General features: G+C 34.3%; 1 protein-coding gene across 1 annotated transcript in view; it reads right to left on the reverse strand.

The window, feature by feature from the left end:
* NDUFAF2 (NADH:ubiquinone oxidoreductase complex assembly factor 2) overlaps positions 1–16373 on the reverse strand; it is a 157286-nt gene that overhangs the window by 38781 nt on the left and 102132 nt on the right. The window contains exons 2-3 of the mRNA XM_080803707.1: positions 13660–13749; positions 1140–1180 (exon numbers count right to left, since the gene is read on the reverse strand). Coding sequence (XP_080659833.1) covers positions 1140–1180; positions 13660–13749 — 131 coding nt within the window. The remainder of the gene's footprint in view (positions 1–1139; positions 1181–13659; positions 13750–16373) is intronic.

Raw genomic sequence — 16373 nt, forward strand, 5'->3', positions numbered from 1 at the left:
TCTTTAGTTCTGAGAACAGGAGTTCTTATTATGGTCAAGAGAAGGGGACTCTGGAGGGCTCCTTGATGATGCCTACCACTGTAAACCACTGGGGATAATTCTGAATCTTGGATCACAATGACTTTTCTTCCTTTTTATTCCAAAGTTCACTGATATTAGAAAGAATATCTGACAAGAGTAGGGCAGGGTCAAAGTGGAAGCAACATTCAAAACTAGAAATGGGCTTAGAGACCATTCAGACCCTGGCCAAAAAACACTGATGGGGTCAGTATAGGAGAAATGAAGCATAAGTATGCCAATTTATGAGTCATCATGAATTCTGCCCTGGAGTACACAACAAGTGGGGCCAGAGTGCTGGAGCCCATTTCTGTTGTCATCCGGGTTGTAGTAGTGATGGCAGACGGGAGAGAAAACAGGAGGGAAGTCATAAATAGAAGAAATGGAATAGGCAGTACACTAATGATTTGGAAATTTTCCTCTTTTGAAATACATTACTTCTTACGAAATAACTTTAGAACACTTTATGCTATTGTTTTAAAATGAAAATTATGAAATGTTTTAAAAATACATACACCACAGCATTGCTATACTTTATATTCTGTAAACTACCAAAACTATGTTTCTGAAGTTTAAAATAAAAATTCAACTATTAATTACTGAGTGTTTTATATTACATGCTAATTGTATATTTTAAAGTTTCTCCAGATACTTGATAGAGTTAAATGTATATAAGATTACAAAATCTTACAGTTGCTATGAAGTTAAGGGCAAAATGGACAGGACCATGAGATTTAGTGTTTCTCAGACTTTTCACCAAACACCCATATCAGAACAAAGCTCCCAAGAACTAGGCAAAATGTCCTGATGCAAACTGCTCTAAGTCTAAACTTTCGAAAATGTATTTTTGTTTTGTACTGCATTTTTCTTATTTCATTTAAAAATTCATATGAATTTCATGTTATATTCCATAACTTGTGCATTTATTTTATTATAAAGACATTTTAAATTGTTTTCTGTGGAGTAAAATTAACACTCTGGAAGATGCATATATTTATTCTGAGGCTCTATGTAAACTCCCAATTGAGAAACACAGCATTATAAAAACATGCTATTTGAATATTTTCATTATGTATTCTTACCTCCATAGTAGGTGGAGTCTTTCTTGTTTTTCTAATCCAAGCTAGAAAGAAAAATCATACTTAAATGTAAGTTTTTGATAATTTACCCAAGCATTTTATTCATTCATGCATGAAACAAATATTTATTAGCACCTGTTACACGTTGTTTTAGGTATTGGGTATACAAGAAGAAACTAAACATGAATTTCCTCCTCTCCTGCAGCACTTACACTAGTGAAGGGTAACAGAAAACAAATACACAAACATATGATGTCAGGTCATGATTTGTATCATAAAAAAATACAACAGCATAGGGAGTTTGCTAAAGAGGGGACAGTCCATATCTAAAATCAGACCTCATAATTGTCTGAATTCAACTGAGTGCCTGATGCCTTATAGCAACAGGAAGGAACTGGGGCAGGTACCTCTAGGGAAGTGTATCAGAATCACATGGAAGACATATAGTACATCATTTAGGAGTAGAATCAGATCTTCTGGGTTCAAATCTCAGCTTCATCACTTACTAGCTGTGTCACTTGGGGGAAGCTGTTTAATTTTCTAAAAAACAGATTTCCTATCTATAAAATATAAATTATAAAAGTATCTACATTTTAGAGTTTGTTGTGAATGTTAAATGATATCTATAAATTCTTAGCTTAGTCTGGCATACAAGAAGCATTAAGTCTAAGTTAATACTATCATTATCACTATTAGTCCATAAACCTATATTTTTTTATAACAGACTCAAAAATACTGAGATTAATAATAACTGCTTGGCCTATTGGGATAGATAGAAAACTGTGAGAAAATATACTTTAGAAATTTGGTCTTTAAAAAGTAGAAAACTGCTTGATCACTTTAGTTGATTTAGTCTTCATCACATAACTGTAAGTTATCCTTATTTAATAGAAAAATTAAATAACTTTCTCAAATTTATACATTAGGTAGTAATGGTGGCATCTGAATCCAGATTTGACCCTGTCTCTAGCTGCAAAAGCTACCCATGATCTACTAAGCAGCCTCACCAATTTCAGTAAGAAACAAGCAAAGAACACACAACTAGGAAGAGGAATCAGGCATAACCTTAATTACATGCCGGAAAGTAAGAATTACTAACCCCATTTTACAGACTGGGAAACTGAGGTTCAGAAAGATTGAGCAATCTGCCTAAACTCACATAATTAGTGAGTAACAGCCTAGGAATCAACCCCCTCAGGCTCTAAAACCTGAGCTCTGCCTGCTAACTAGCTCCCTTCTCTTCCCACCAGCTCCACCAGCCTGCCTTCTGCCATCCAAGTCATAGCACCAGGAACTGTCCTCATGACAAGCCCAGTACTGAATGGCTGTTGGGGTACAGAGAACAACATTCAACTGCAGGCCTTGTGCTGATTCCATAAATGTATTTTTAATACAGTCCCAGCATTTTAACCTTCTCCCCTCTAACTTCTAAGTTTTTACCCCTGTTGTTCTCCGCATTCTCTTTCTTCTTATCTTCCATTCCTATTTGGTCCATTTCTAGCCACAACTTATACAGATTTTATGTTCCTTCTTAGGTTTTTAAGGTTGTCAGGGGCAAGATGCATCCATGGGAGATTTATGTTTCTACCACTTAAATGTCTCCAAACAGTAGGTACTTAATACAGCTGTTGAATGAATATATCCACTATAAAATACTTCCATTATATGACTATTTGTTGCAATGGAACTATTGCCTGTGTTAGAAAATCCAGCTCAGCAATAGTAAAACTCCTCTGTGCAATCATGGAAATTAGTGCTTTATGAATTTTCAACTGCCTCTTTATGGTCAAGTTAAGTTACTTAACTTTATTTATGGACATTTATTTTTCTATGACAGAAGCTTCTTTTGAAATAATTCAACATGAGCCATATACCTCTAAAAGGTTTTAAGCAGTAAATCTTTAGTTTTAAAGTAAATTAGACAGTTAATTCAGAAAAATCAACTGCTAGGGCAGGGTCAGCAAACTATATAGCCCACAAGCTAAATTGAACCCAAGGTTTGTTTTTACATTTTTAATTGGTTGAAAAAAATATTAAATGAAGAACAATATTTCACGACACATGAAAATTATATATAATTCAAATTTCAGTGTCAGTAAGTAAGGTTTTATTGGAACACAGCCACACGTATTTGTTTACATATTATCTATAGCTGCTTTTGTACTACACCAGCAGAGTTGAGTAGTTGTAACAAAACCCACAGAGCCCACAGAGCCCAAAATATTTATCACCTGGCCTTTTATTTTTTTATTTTTTTTTTTAAGATTTTATTTATTTGAGAGAGAGAAATCACAAGTAGGCAGAGGCAGGCAGAGAGAGAGGGGGAAGCAGGCTCTCCGCGGAGCAGAGAGCCCAATGTGGGGCTCGATCCCAGGACCCTGGAATCATGACCCGAGCCGAAGGCGGAGGCTTTAACCCACTGAGCCACTCAGGCGCCCCGTCACCTGGCCTTTTAAAGAAGTTTGCCTGCCTCTGTACTAGGGCTACCAATAAGTAAGGCCTTGTAGCAAGAACTATCTGTCTTGATTCAAAAATACTTTCATATTATCTAAAATAAAAATCATTATTATTTTTAAAATAAAAATCATTATTAAATATTACACTTTTTACTAATGAATACCATGTACTTGAGAGTCTGTGACCACCTATTATTGGCATGAGATCACACTGAAAAAATAAAGGCACAAAGCATACTTATTATTACCATGAGAAAAACAACTTAAAAATAACTTAAAACAACAATCTGTCTTATGAATGAGTCTATAAAGCAGCACTTTCAGATTTTTGGTAAGGTTAGAAAAATACTTCAATAGAATCTCAATAATTTTTAAAAATCCCAATGTAAATTAATAGATTGAGTAACTCTGGTATGTGTTTTCTAAAGTTTACTGGTTTTGTATAAGTTTATAAAATTCATGCATGGAAGAACGCAATATAACTTGGATAATGTATTAAGAATTAGAATAGTCACCCTCATGGGACACACTATTCTCTCAGGAAAGATACAGGACTTCCTTAGCTCTGTTTTAAATGGCTCAAGGAAAAAGATCTTTGTTTTATCTAGATAAATAAATGCAATTGCTGAGATAAATTTGTATAATTCTACAATAACCAGATACTTGTAATGTTCTTGAGATGATGGTTGATGCCAATTTACTGCTATGTATCCAATAAAGGGTACAGCTGGAAATATTCAATGTGATCACTCATTTATATAATATTCCCTAACTTTCCCAATCACTATATGCAACAAAGGAAATATCCTGCTGAAGGTTGGCAAAGGTTAGGAAGAGGAAGGAATAAAAATAAGCATTAATATCAAATCATTATATTTCTTTTTTTTAATCCTCATAACAATCTGGAATTGAACCTCTATCCAATTATAAACTATATAATGATTTTGCCATTGCTAATTATATCTGTATGGTGGATTCTGTATCAGTCTTCATTATAATGTAACCATTGTTTGAGTAGAATTTAGCAAGATAACTGGACAGTTTATGCCTTAAGATCTTAGCATTCTTTCATCAATGTTCATTTGCATTCTCATCAGTATGCATGAGATTTTCAATGAACTTTAATACTCTTATTGGAACATAACACACTATAATAAGCGTAAAAGTGAGCATGCAAATTAAAGTTCCCATTAATCACTAAAAGAGACTGGAAGAAGCAAGCAGGAAAATACTTCATGAAGCATACATTCTTCAAATTTCCATAAGCACTGAAAATGGCTAACACATTCTGAGAAGCAGTACCAACTGAGGTTAAGGTAAATGAGACATTTATCACTAGAGTCATAAGGTGACCATTCAGAACTAAATTATGGAAAGCTTGTCAACAGTCTGCATCCAAAAGATTACATTAGAAATATGTGTTGTTTACTTCACTCAAGGAAAAGACAACACTATACTAAAGCCTCATCTTTTAAAAAAATGGTATCTGCCAGTTTTGGGTGTGTACACATTATAAAAAACTATAAAAATAAGAATCCATATTTTTTTTTTAAGATTTTATTTATTTACTTGTCAGAGAGAGAGAGAGGGAGAGAGAGCGAGTGAGCACAAGCAGACAGAGTGGCAGGCAGAGGCAGAGGGAGAAGCAGGCTCCCTGCCGAGCAAGGAGCCTGATGTGGGACTCGATCCCAGGACGCCGGGATCATGACCTGAGCCGAAGGCAGCCGCTTAACCAAATGAGCCACCCAGGTGTCCCAAGAATCCATATTTTTTAACTGTGAAAATTCTTCAAATGATAGAAAATGAGTCACTTTCTGATTACTGACCCTTGGGCATATCTTAAGGATATTATTAGATTTAGTTGGCACATTTAAGTTAAATATTTTGTAATGCTCATGATGATTAGTGTTCTTTTTTCTTAATCCATTTTATTGAGATATAATTTATAAACAATGCAGTGAAACCACTTTAAGTGTGCAACAATTCTGAAAAATGTATACAACCTTCTAACCAGCACCACAATCAGTATACAGAACACTTCCATCATTCCCATAAGTTGTCTAATGTCTAACCACATGCAAACACCCACCCTAATCCATTCACAGGCCCTAATTATTTATTGCTGCACTTTCTGTCACTGTTGATTAGTTCTGCCTTATCTAAAATTTCATATAGATGGTTTACAGTATGTACTGTTTTGCATCTTATTTTACTCAACATAATATTGTCAAAGTTCATCCATGTAACTGTGTCTGGAGAACAGTCTTTTAAGTAGGCTCCATAGCCCCCATCTCTGTCACAAGCCCTGTGACTTACTTCTAACTGTGATAACAGGGCAAAGGTGATGGGATGTCTATGAGTGCATGATTATCTTAGGTAGGGTTACAGCATCTATTTTGCTGGAGCCTCTCCCTTCCTGGCTGTAAGGGAAAAACTGGCCATGTTGGAGGATCCTATGTGGCAAGAAACTGCCAGTGACCTCTAGGAGCTTAAGGTGGCCTCTGGCCAGCATCAGGTGAAAAACTGAAGCTCACAGTCCTACAATTGCAAAGAAAGGAATGCCGCAAATAACCACACACATGGGAAGTGGATCCTTCCACACGCACACCTCCAGATGAGAAAGCAGCCCTGGGTGACACCTTGACTGAAGCCTTGTGAGATCTTAAGTAGAGAATCTATCTAGGCTGTGCCTGGATTTGTAACCACAGAAACCTGGAGATGATAAATATGTAGAGTTTTAAACTAAGTGTATGGTAATAATTATATGGAGCACTAAAAAACAAATACAATGAGCATAGCAGCAGTTCATTCTTTTTATTGCTGTGTAGTATCCCACTGTATAGAAAAATGACAGTGTGTTTACCACTTACTTTTTGTTTGGTGTCTGTGCAGCTTTCAATTTTGTACTTTTATGACTAAAGCTGCTATGAAAATTTTGGGTACAAGTGTTTTGGTAGACCTATGTTTTTATATCTCGGGTTTAATACCCAACAGAACTTCTGGATTATAAAATATGTGTATGTTCAAATCTATAAAGATTTAATAAACTGTTTTCCAAAGTAGTTGTACCATTTACACTTCAGCCAAACTATTTATGAAATTTTCAGGTACTTTACACCCTCTTTAACACTTGTATCATCATTCTTTTAAATTCTAACTAGTAAGTGTTATGTGTTGGTGAGAATGTAAAATGATACAGCCAGTCTGGAAAACAGTATGGAGGTACCTCAAAAAATAAAAAAAATAAAACTACCATATGATCCAGTAATCCCTCTTCTGGGTATATATATCCAATGGAAATGAAATCACTATCTTAACATGGTATCTGTGCTTCCATGTTCTCTGCAGCATTACTGACCATAGCCAAGGTATGGAAACAATGTAAGTGTCCATTCATAGATAAATGAATAATGAAATTGTGGTGTGTGTGTGTGTGCATATATATGTGTATATGTGTGTGTGTATAAATATATGCACACACACATATAAAATATATATATACATACATATTTACAATGGAATATTATTCAACCTTAAAAAGAAGAAAATCCTGCTATTTGTAACAATATCAGATAAACCTAGAAGATATGGTAAATGAAATATACTAGACACAGAAAGAAAAATACTACATGATCTCATTTTTATGTGGAATGTAAAAAAGTTGAATTCATAGAAGCACAGAGTAGCATAGTGGTTACCAGGGGTAGGAGGTGGGGGACATGCTGAGCGAGAAGCCCCACACCATCCCACAACCTTGAGATCATGACCTGAGCTGAAATCAAGAGCTGGACACTTAATGGACTGAGCCACCCAGGTGACCCAACACTTAGGTTTTAATTTAGTAAAATATGTGCCATATCTGTAAACTAAGAACTACAGATGAAAAAAATGAAGGATAGACCCAAGGAAATGAAGAAAAGATGCTGTGTTCATAGAAAAACTCGATACATTCCCAATGAAAACTGATCTAATAATTCAGTACATTCCCAATGAAAATCCTGGAAGGATTTTTGGTAGTAATTGATAAGATGATACTAAAAATCATATATAATGACAAAGGGACCAAACTAATTAAAACAGTTTTGAAAAAGAGATTGGAGGATTCAAATTACCCATCTCAAGCCTTACTACAAAGTCTCAGTAATCAAGACAATGTGGCATTGGGAAAAGGACAGATCCATGGAGAGAAGTGAGAATACATAGCCCACACCTATTTAGCCAAATGATGTTTAACAGAAGTGCCAAGACTGTGAGAAAAGAATGGTCACTTCGTAAACAGTGCTGGGAGAGTAGTTAAAATCATAAAGACAGAAAGTATAATGATGGTTGCCAGGGGCCAGGGAAGGGTAAGGAAGAATAGAGAATTATTGTTTAATGGTACAGAGTTTGTTTTACAAGATGAAAAGAGTTAAGGGGATAGATGGTAGTGATAAAGTCAATGTATTTAATACCACTGAACTGTGCACTTAAAAATGGTTAAGATTGTAAATTTTATGCTATGTGTATTTTAACACAATAAAAAAATAGTACTGGAAAAAACTGGATATCCATATAAATGAAATTGATACCTATACCATACCAAACATAGATTCAAAATGGATCAAAGATATAAATCTAAAACCCCAAACTATAAAATTTCTAGATGAAATCACAGGAGAAAATATTCATGACCTTGGGTTAAACAAAAATTTCTTATAACACCAAAATCATGATATATCAAAGAAAAAAATGATAAATTGGACTTCGTTAAAATTACAAATGTGTGCTCTCCAAGAGACACTGTTGAAAGAATGGAAAGAAGGCTGGGGCAAAAATATGTGCAAATCATATACATAGTAAAGGAATTGTATTGAACATAAATAAGGAACTCTAAAAAATAAACAAGTTGGAAAAAAATGAACCAAATAAAAAATTTCTGGGCAAAAGGTAAGAATAGACACTAGAGTAAAGAAGATATACAAATGTCAAACAAGGTCATGCAAAGATGATCAGCATCACTAGGAGAGAAATAAAAATTAAAACCACAATGAGACACTACAACGCACCTATTACATGGATCAATCTAGTGACACTGACAACACCAAAGCTAGTGAAGATGAGGGGCAACTATAACTTTCCATTCTTGGCTAATGGGAAAGCTAAATGGTATAGCCATGTTAAAAAACAGTTTAGCAGTTTAAGTTGAATCTCTTCTTGCCACCTGACCTAGAAATGCCACTTCAGGTAGTTACCTGAAGGAAGTGAATATTTATGTTGATATATTTATACCTGAATAGAAATATGAATTTATATAGTGGCTCCAGTTATAAATGCTATAAACTGTAAACAACCCAAATGTCCTGCAGCTGGTGAATGGACAAGCTGGTATATCAACATGATAAAATTCTACTCAGCAATAAAAAAAGGAATAAATTGCTGATTCATGAAAACACATAGATGAATTTCAAATGCATTAAATGAATTGAAAGAAAGCTGCCTTCTGCTTCTAGGCAACATGGAGCAACAGGGACAAATTATACGAAACAATAATTTTCAAGACTAGTGGACATCAAGTAATGAAATATAGTGATCCCTTCAGAATATTAAAAAACAAACAAGAAAACAAAAAAACAATGCCTTGCTTATTGCTTTGCGAGTTTCAGGCTGTGGCACTGGAAGGGGATCCTGCTAAAATTCACCATATTATCTATATTATGGAGATGGAGCTGGGAGTCTAGAGAGACCAAGGTAACTAAAATTCACAGGACAGACTATCAGACATGACACAGCTACACGGAGAGAAAACTGTGGAGATTGGCAAGAGGCTGCTATCAAGTATTTAGCAGAGCACTAATGAGTTCATGTGAATAAGAAACTCTTAAGATCAGTAAAAGAACCACCAGAAACGATCAGAGGACCAGTCCTCACATTTTACACAGGGTTAAGAGTAATGTTAATTTCCACCACCCAAAGTAGAAAACCTCACGACTGACGGGGCAGAGGAGAGCACTCAGCAATGACTTACATCAGCAGTGTAGAATTATTAGTTCTAGATTAAATTCTGTTTCAGTCTGAACTTATGAATCTTAAAAGCAATCCCTGAAAGGACCAAACTGTTTCCAAGTAACTTAACTGTGTCTCAGAACAAAGCTCAACAATATAGATAGGAATATAAAAATATCCAGTATCCAACTAGGCAAAAATTTTAAATGTCTGACATCCAATCAGAAATTGCAAAGCCAACAAAGAAGCTGGAAAATACTTCCCATATTGAGGAGGAAAAAAAATCAACTAACCAAAACCAACTAAAAACAGACACAGATGGTAGAATTAGCAGATAAGAACATTAAAACAGTTATAAGTGTACTCCATATGTTCAAAAAGCTAGAGGACAGATTGAACAGGTTAGGTAGAGACATGGAAGATATAAAACAGACTCATATTAAACTTGTTCAGATGAAAGCTAGAATGTCTGAAATGAGGTATACCTTGGATGGACTAGTAGGAATTTGACACTGTAAGAGAAAACATTAGTGAACTTGAAGATACAGCAAGAGAAACCATACAGAATGAAACTCAAAGAAAATAAACCTCCACAAATGAACAGAGTTTGTGAACTATGAGACAACTTCAAATAGCCTAAAATTGCAAATGGAGTCCCCAAAGGGAAGGACAGAAATGGACTCAAAGAAAGTATCTGAAGAAATAATGGGCAAAATATTTCTAAAATTGACTGAAACTACAAACCCATAGGTCTAAGAAGTTCATGAAACTTCAAGCACAAGAGACTGTATAATGGTACATCATGATCAAATTTCTGAAAACCAGTTAAAAAAGGAATAACTTTAAAACAGCCACAAGAAAAAAAATATACATTACATACAAAAGGACAAAGAAAAGCATGATAACAGATTTCTCGACAGAAACCATATAAAGCATCTTTAAACTATGAAAAGAAAAAAAAACTATCAAAAAAAAAAAAAAGGAAAAGAAGAAAAAGAAAAAAAAAACCCCTACCAACCTAGAATATTATAGACTGAGGAATATTTTTATATTTCAGACACGAGTACCTGGGTGGCTCAGTCAGTTAAGCATCTGACTCTTGATTGCAGCTCAGGTCAGGATCTCAGGATTGTGGAAATTGAGGCCTCTTTGGGCTCTACACTGGGCATGGAGCCTGCTTAAGATTCTCTCTCCCTCTCCTTCTGCCACCCCACAAATATATATATATGTTTCAGACATATCAAAGCTGAAAGAGTTTAATTCTAGCAGACTCACATTTAAAGAAATGTTAAAGGAAGCATTAGACCCTAAGGAAAATGATCACAGATATTAATATGGATCTACAAAAAGGAATGAAAAGCATTAGAAATGGTAACAATATGAATTAATATGTCATATTTTTGTTATTGCTTAAATCTCTGTAAATCCTAGTTCACTATTTAAATAAAAATAACAGTGCAGTGTGCAGTTTGTAACAAGTAGAACTAAAATATATTACAATAACAGAAATGTTAGAAGGAAGAAATGGCAGTGCACCTTTGTAAGGTTCTTGTATCTATCTGAAGTGGAAACATCACATAAAGATTTTGCTATGTTGAAGATGCAGTCAGTAATACCAAAAATAGCCACTCAGTAGAGATACAGCTTTTAACTGACAATAGGAAATAAAACTGAATCATAAACAATCCTGAATACTAATGTATTAGTTTGCTAAGGCTGCCATAACAAAGATAAGTACGAAACATTCAGCGGCTTAAATAATAAAAAGTTATTTTTTTCACAATTCTGGAAGGTAGAAGTCTAATATCAAGGTGTTGGCAAGGTCAACTTCTTCTAAGGTTTCTCACCTCAGCTTGTAGATGGCTGTCTTTCCCCTGTTCTTCCCTCTATATGTGTCTGTGTCCTAATCTCCTCTTCTTATAAGGACATCCGTCATATTCGATTAAGACCCATTCTAATAACCTTAGTTTACTTTGATTACCTCTTTAAAGACTCTATCTTCAAATACAGTCTGAGGTGCTGGGGTTAAGACTTCAACATAGATTTTGGGGAAACACAATTCAGCCATAAAAACTAATAATGAGAGAGAGGACATCATTTTAGATTCTAAAGATAATAAAACGATAATAAGGAAATACTGTGGTCCATGTTATGCAAAAAAAATTGGAAACTTAGATGAAAAGGACAGACTCTTTGAAAGAAACATGCTACCAAAGGTAACTCAAGAAGATGTAGATAACCTGAGTATCCTAAACCTAATAAATTTAATTTGTAGTTGAAAACTCCAGGTCCAGATGGCTTCAGTAGTAAAGTCTATCAAATATTTTCTAAAAATAATTTTAACTCTACATAAACTTTTGTAAGATATTGAAGAAAGAATATATCCAAGCTCATTTCATGAGATCAGCTTACACTGACACAAAACCCAAGCAAAGACATTATAAGAAAATGTATTGCATGGAGCACTGGGTGTGGTGTATAAACAATGAATCTTGGAACATGGAAAGAATAAAATAAAATTTAAAAAAAAAGAAAGAAAAAGAAGTTACTAACCAATATACCTCAAGATAAAAATATTAAACAAAATTTTAAATAAACCAATCAATAATGTATAAAAAGAATAATAAATCAGGAACAAAGCAAGAATGTCCATTCACATCTCTTCTGATCAATAGTATACTGGAAGTTCTAGTTGGTGGAAACAGATAAGATTTAAAAAAATTAAAGGCAGCCAGGTTGGAAAGAAGAAAATGCCTTTATTCATTGACTATATGATCTTTTAAGTTAAAAAAAAAATCTGCTAAGGTTGACAAAAAAGCTACTATAATTAATAACTTAGCAAAGTCATAGCATATAAGATAATATACAAATACTTATGGCACATTTATGATAGTAACAAACAATCAAAAATTAACACTGGAAAAAAACTATCATATACAATAGCACTAAAAAGATGAAACACTTAAAAATAATTCTGACAAAAGATGTGCAACATCTGTATGATGAAAACTACAAACTTTAATAAAAGAAATTAAGAAGGCCTAAATTAAATTAAGAGAAATATAATGTCCAGGGGGTCAGAAGATACTTATTGTTAAGATGTCAGTTCTTGTAAAGGGATATATATGTTCAACAAATCCCACCAAAAATCCCAGGAGGCATTTTTGTAAAAATTAACAAGATCATTCTAAAATCTATTTAAAAATGATGGATTTCATGTACTCATTATATATTAACTGAGCACTTAGTATGTGACAGGCACAAGGCAAAAAACTGGTAAGGAAAAGGGAAATTTATTACAAGGATATGGGGTGGTACTAGCACTCAAAGGCAGATATGCATTTGAACTTCATTTAGAAAGAAACGGAACAGAGAACTGGAAACTTCCTGGAAACCTACAAAGTATTCCAACTCACTATATTCTTTTTGCAGACTGTTTACATTTTCCTCTTAGTAGATTGGCTTTTTCTGCAACAAAACTTAGTTGATTGAAGATAACTACCCACAATTATACGTTATGGTTCTAGCTGTACTGAAAGACTGATTGCTACTGTTTTATCTCACTTCGAACTCTTACCTTAATTCCAAAGTCCTGATAGGGATCAAGTGTCCATCCTTGTCTTAACAGAGGGTCAGTTACCAGGGTCATTTAAAGTTGAGCAAATATTCCAGATGGTGACAGCAAATATTATCCACAATTTGTACAAGAGTAAACTAAGATTGAGAAGTATGAATTGATTTTCCCAAGTTCATGGGGTAGTGAGTGCCAGAAATGATATTTAAACCCTGGAGGTATGCAAGTGCAAAGTCAGCACATGACAGTGAGTGCCTCCTTCAATCCTCTATTGTAGGAGTTTCGCTCTGCTCACCCTAGTACCAGTACCAGCTCTGCTAATGTTTGTAAGTTCCTTTCGCTGGACATGTGTTCCTGTACTGGAGTGTGACACCATCACAACTTTCAAAGAAATGCAGTATTAAAAAAATTTCATAGATTCAGATTACCAACATTTTTGTAAGAAGAATAATTATCTAATTTTGTATAAACAATTTGCCTCCAGAAGATACTACTAAAAACACAAACTTACCCTCCCATTCTGTTGGGATATCTCCAACTTCATAGTCTACTTCTCTTTTATTTGCTGCTTCTACAATTCTTTTCTCTCGAATAGTTTGTCCTATAAGACAAAAGTGATTATTTTATTTTTAAATAAACTCATGACACAGCAGTTACCACAAGTAATATTTTCTCTTTGGATATTGCACACCTCCGCATATGGTCAAAGAATTATCAGGAGAAAGAATAGATTCCACTAGAATTAGGTACATTAGAAAAAGCAAATTCTAAACTTAATACAGAAATTTTAAATTTCCTGCCATAGTATACAAAATTAATTTTGGTAGAAAAAAAATCTAGATGCTGTGTTAAAGGAAAAAAAAAAGGACTAACCAATTAATCTTCTGCCACTAATGGCCAAAATTTAAAAAAAACAACAACAAAAGTCCCATTTTAGTAACCAATGTACTGTGTAATGTGCACAAGTCCTTCAAATTCTGCGAGTATGTGTATTAGAGGTTCAAGTGGCTGCTGCTACTGCCCAAGGGAATTGCTATTCATGGCCCCTACTAAGTATGCAATGAATCACAAGATCCTACTGCTACATTACATTGGCAAACCCAAGGGAACCAAATCATAGGTTGGATTCTATGACCCATCTGAGTAACCACCTCTCACTGGGTCTAAAGGAAGAGGGCAAAAGCTAGTGAGCTACGGATTTCATACTTCAGGTTTGAGATCAACACTGGTGCAGGATGGTAGCAATGTAGAAACATGAGAGCAGAGGTAGTAGTAAAGAAAAAGGTGTAGATCGGTCGGGGATAGGATGAGAATGCAATAGGCTTACTTTTCTCAATAATAAAAATTTGATTAGCATGTATTTTAAGTTCATATCAAAGACATAAAACTATGTGATATTTTCTTCTGTTTCCACAAAGTCTCAATTATGTCTTTCAAAGCAGCTTTGTCAAAATGGTGGTTTCAAGACCTGTTCCTTTGTCATTGAGCCCGTGTGCCTGGGGAAACCAGGTAAGCTTCCTACTTCCCAAAAGTTAGCAAGTGTGCCTGCCTGTTCAGGGAATGCAAGCTGAAACAAGGAAGACAGTGGTGAGTAACTATGAGAGGAGGAGCATGGTTTAACAATGATCACACCGGTCATGGACAGAAATTTGGGCCTTACAAAATACTACTTCTCTTCCTACTCCTGGACCAACCTTACACCATGCTAAATAGACTGAGTGACATAATTAAACAAAATGACCTTGTTGCAAATCTCTCTCCCACACTACCTGAAATTCTACCAACTAAAAATTCCTTCAGTTGCCAACCACGGAAATTCCTGGGGGTGACTATGCAAGAGAAAGGAAGCCAAAAAAGGTAGCCTAAGAAGAATGAGTGACTAGTTTTATTTTCTTTGCCTTAGTAATAATAAGTGTAAGGTTGGGATTTCATGTGCAAGCCATCAATGGGTAATAACTCTGAAGTACGGGGTTAAGGAAATTCTGCATTTCATTATGGACTCACTGAATCAAGCTGATTTAATCCTAACACAGAGGTTCCCCAAGTTTTAAAAAGAGGAGTTACCTTTTGCTTATCTTATCCTAAATAAATTTACAGTAGGTCAAGGTATTAGTAATGAAGTCCCTAAGTTGTAGGGATGAGTCAGGATAAAAGGAGCCTATAACAATGACAGCTGCATTATTCTCTTAGTAGAGGCTCAAAATAGATATGTGTGTCTTTACTAAAATGCCACTTAGATCCACATATATAAACTCATCATCGTAACAAAAGTTACCATAAAATTAGCATATACTAAACTATGTTTACATGAAAATTTTACAAATGTTTGGATGAATTAAAATACCTGTGCCTTCATATAGTTCTTACCTAAATACCAAGATATATGTTCTTTTGGCAATAACAAGTACAGAAATGAAAACTATTTTCTAAAACACAAAACCCTAACAAATGGGTTCTGAAAGTAGGTGTGTGTTCTCTAAGCTTTTAAGTGTACATCAAAAAATTGAGCATGGAGGAAGATGATAGAAAGATCTACCAGTCCCAGGAACACCACTAAAGGCTTATATATTACAGCTATATTTAAATACCTGTGACACAAAAATTAACATCTTATTCCTACCCTTAGGTCTATAAAATTAATTTAAGGTCTCCCAAGATTTTTTTTTTTTTTTTTTTTTTTTTTCCCAAGATTTTTAAAAATCAAAAATCATACCTCTTTGTGTATAAATGAAAAGATAGAGTAAAACATGAGTTAGTTTAACTAATTCCTTGAAAATTGCTGAAAAAATCTTGTTTACAAATAGATAACATCAAAGATGTATAAAAAGTGTATATGTATGGAATAAGGCCACTGGTTTACCAAATAAATTTGTTTATGATCAGATGTAAGTTCCTCCCCCCAAATAAATTGTCTTAAAACTACTCCATTCTTTGTAATAACTCCTACTTATATAATTTTTAAGAAATGGAAATGAAGTCTATTCCTCCCACTGAGTAAGAAATTATGCACAAACTGATCACTTAATCATACTAGTATGTTTTCATATAATAGTTGCAAAGACAATCCTACTTATCAAAATAGAGCAATTTTAAGTACCTGATCAGGTGTCAAAAATTTGGGGTCTAATTTATATTTAAACACTGTTTTGATAACAAAAACATTAATCTAAGATATGTATAGGCTTAATAAGTCTTTTTTTTTAAAGGTTTTATTTATTTATTTGA

The sequence above is a fragment of the Martes martes genome (assembly GCF_963455335.1).
Source record: "Martes martes genome assembly, chromosome: 5".
In the NCBI taxonomy this organism is placed as follows: Eukaryota; Metazoa; Chordata; class Mammalia; order Carnivora; family Mustelidae; genus Martes; species Martes martes.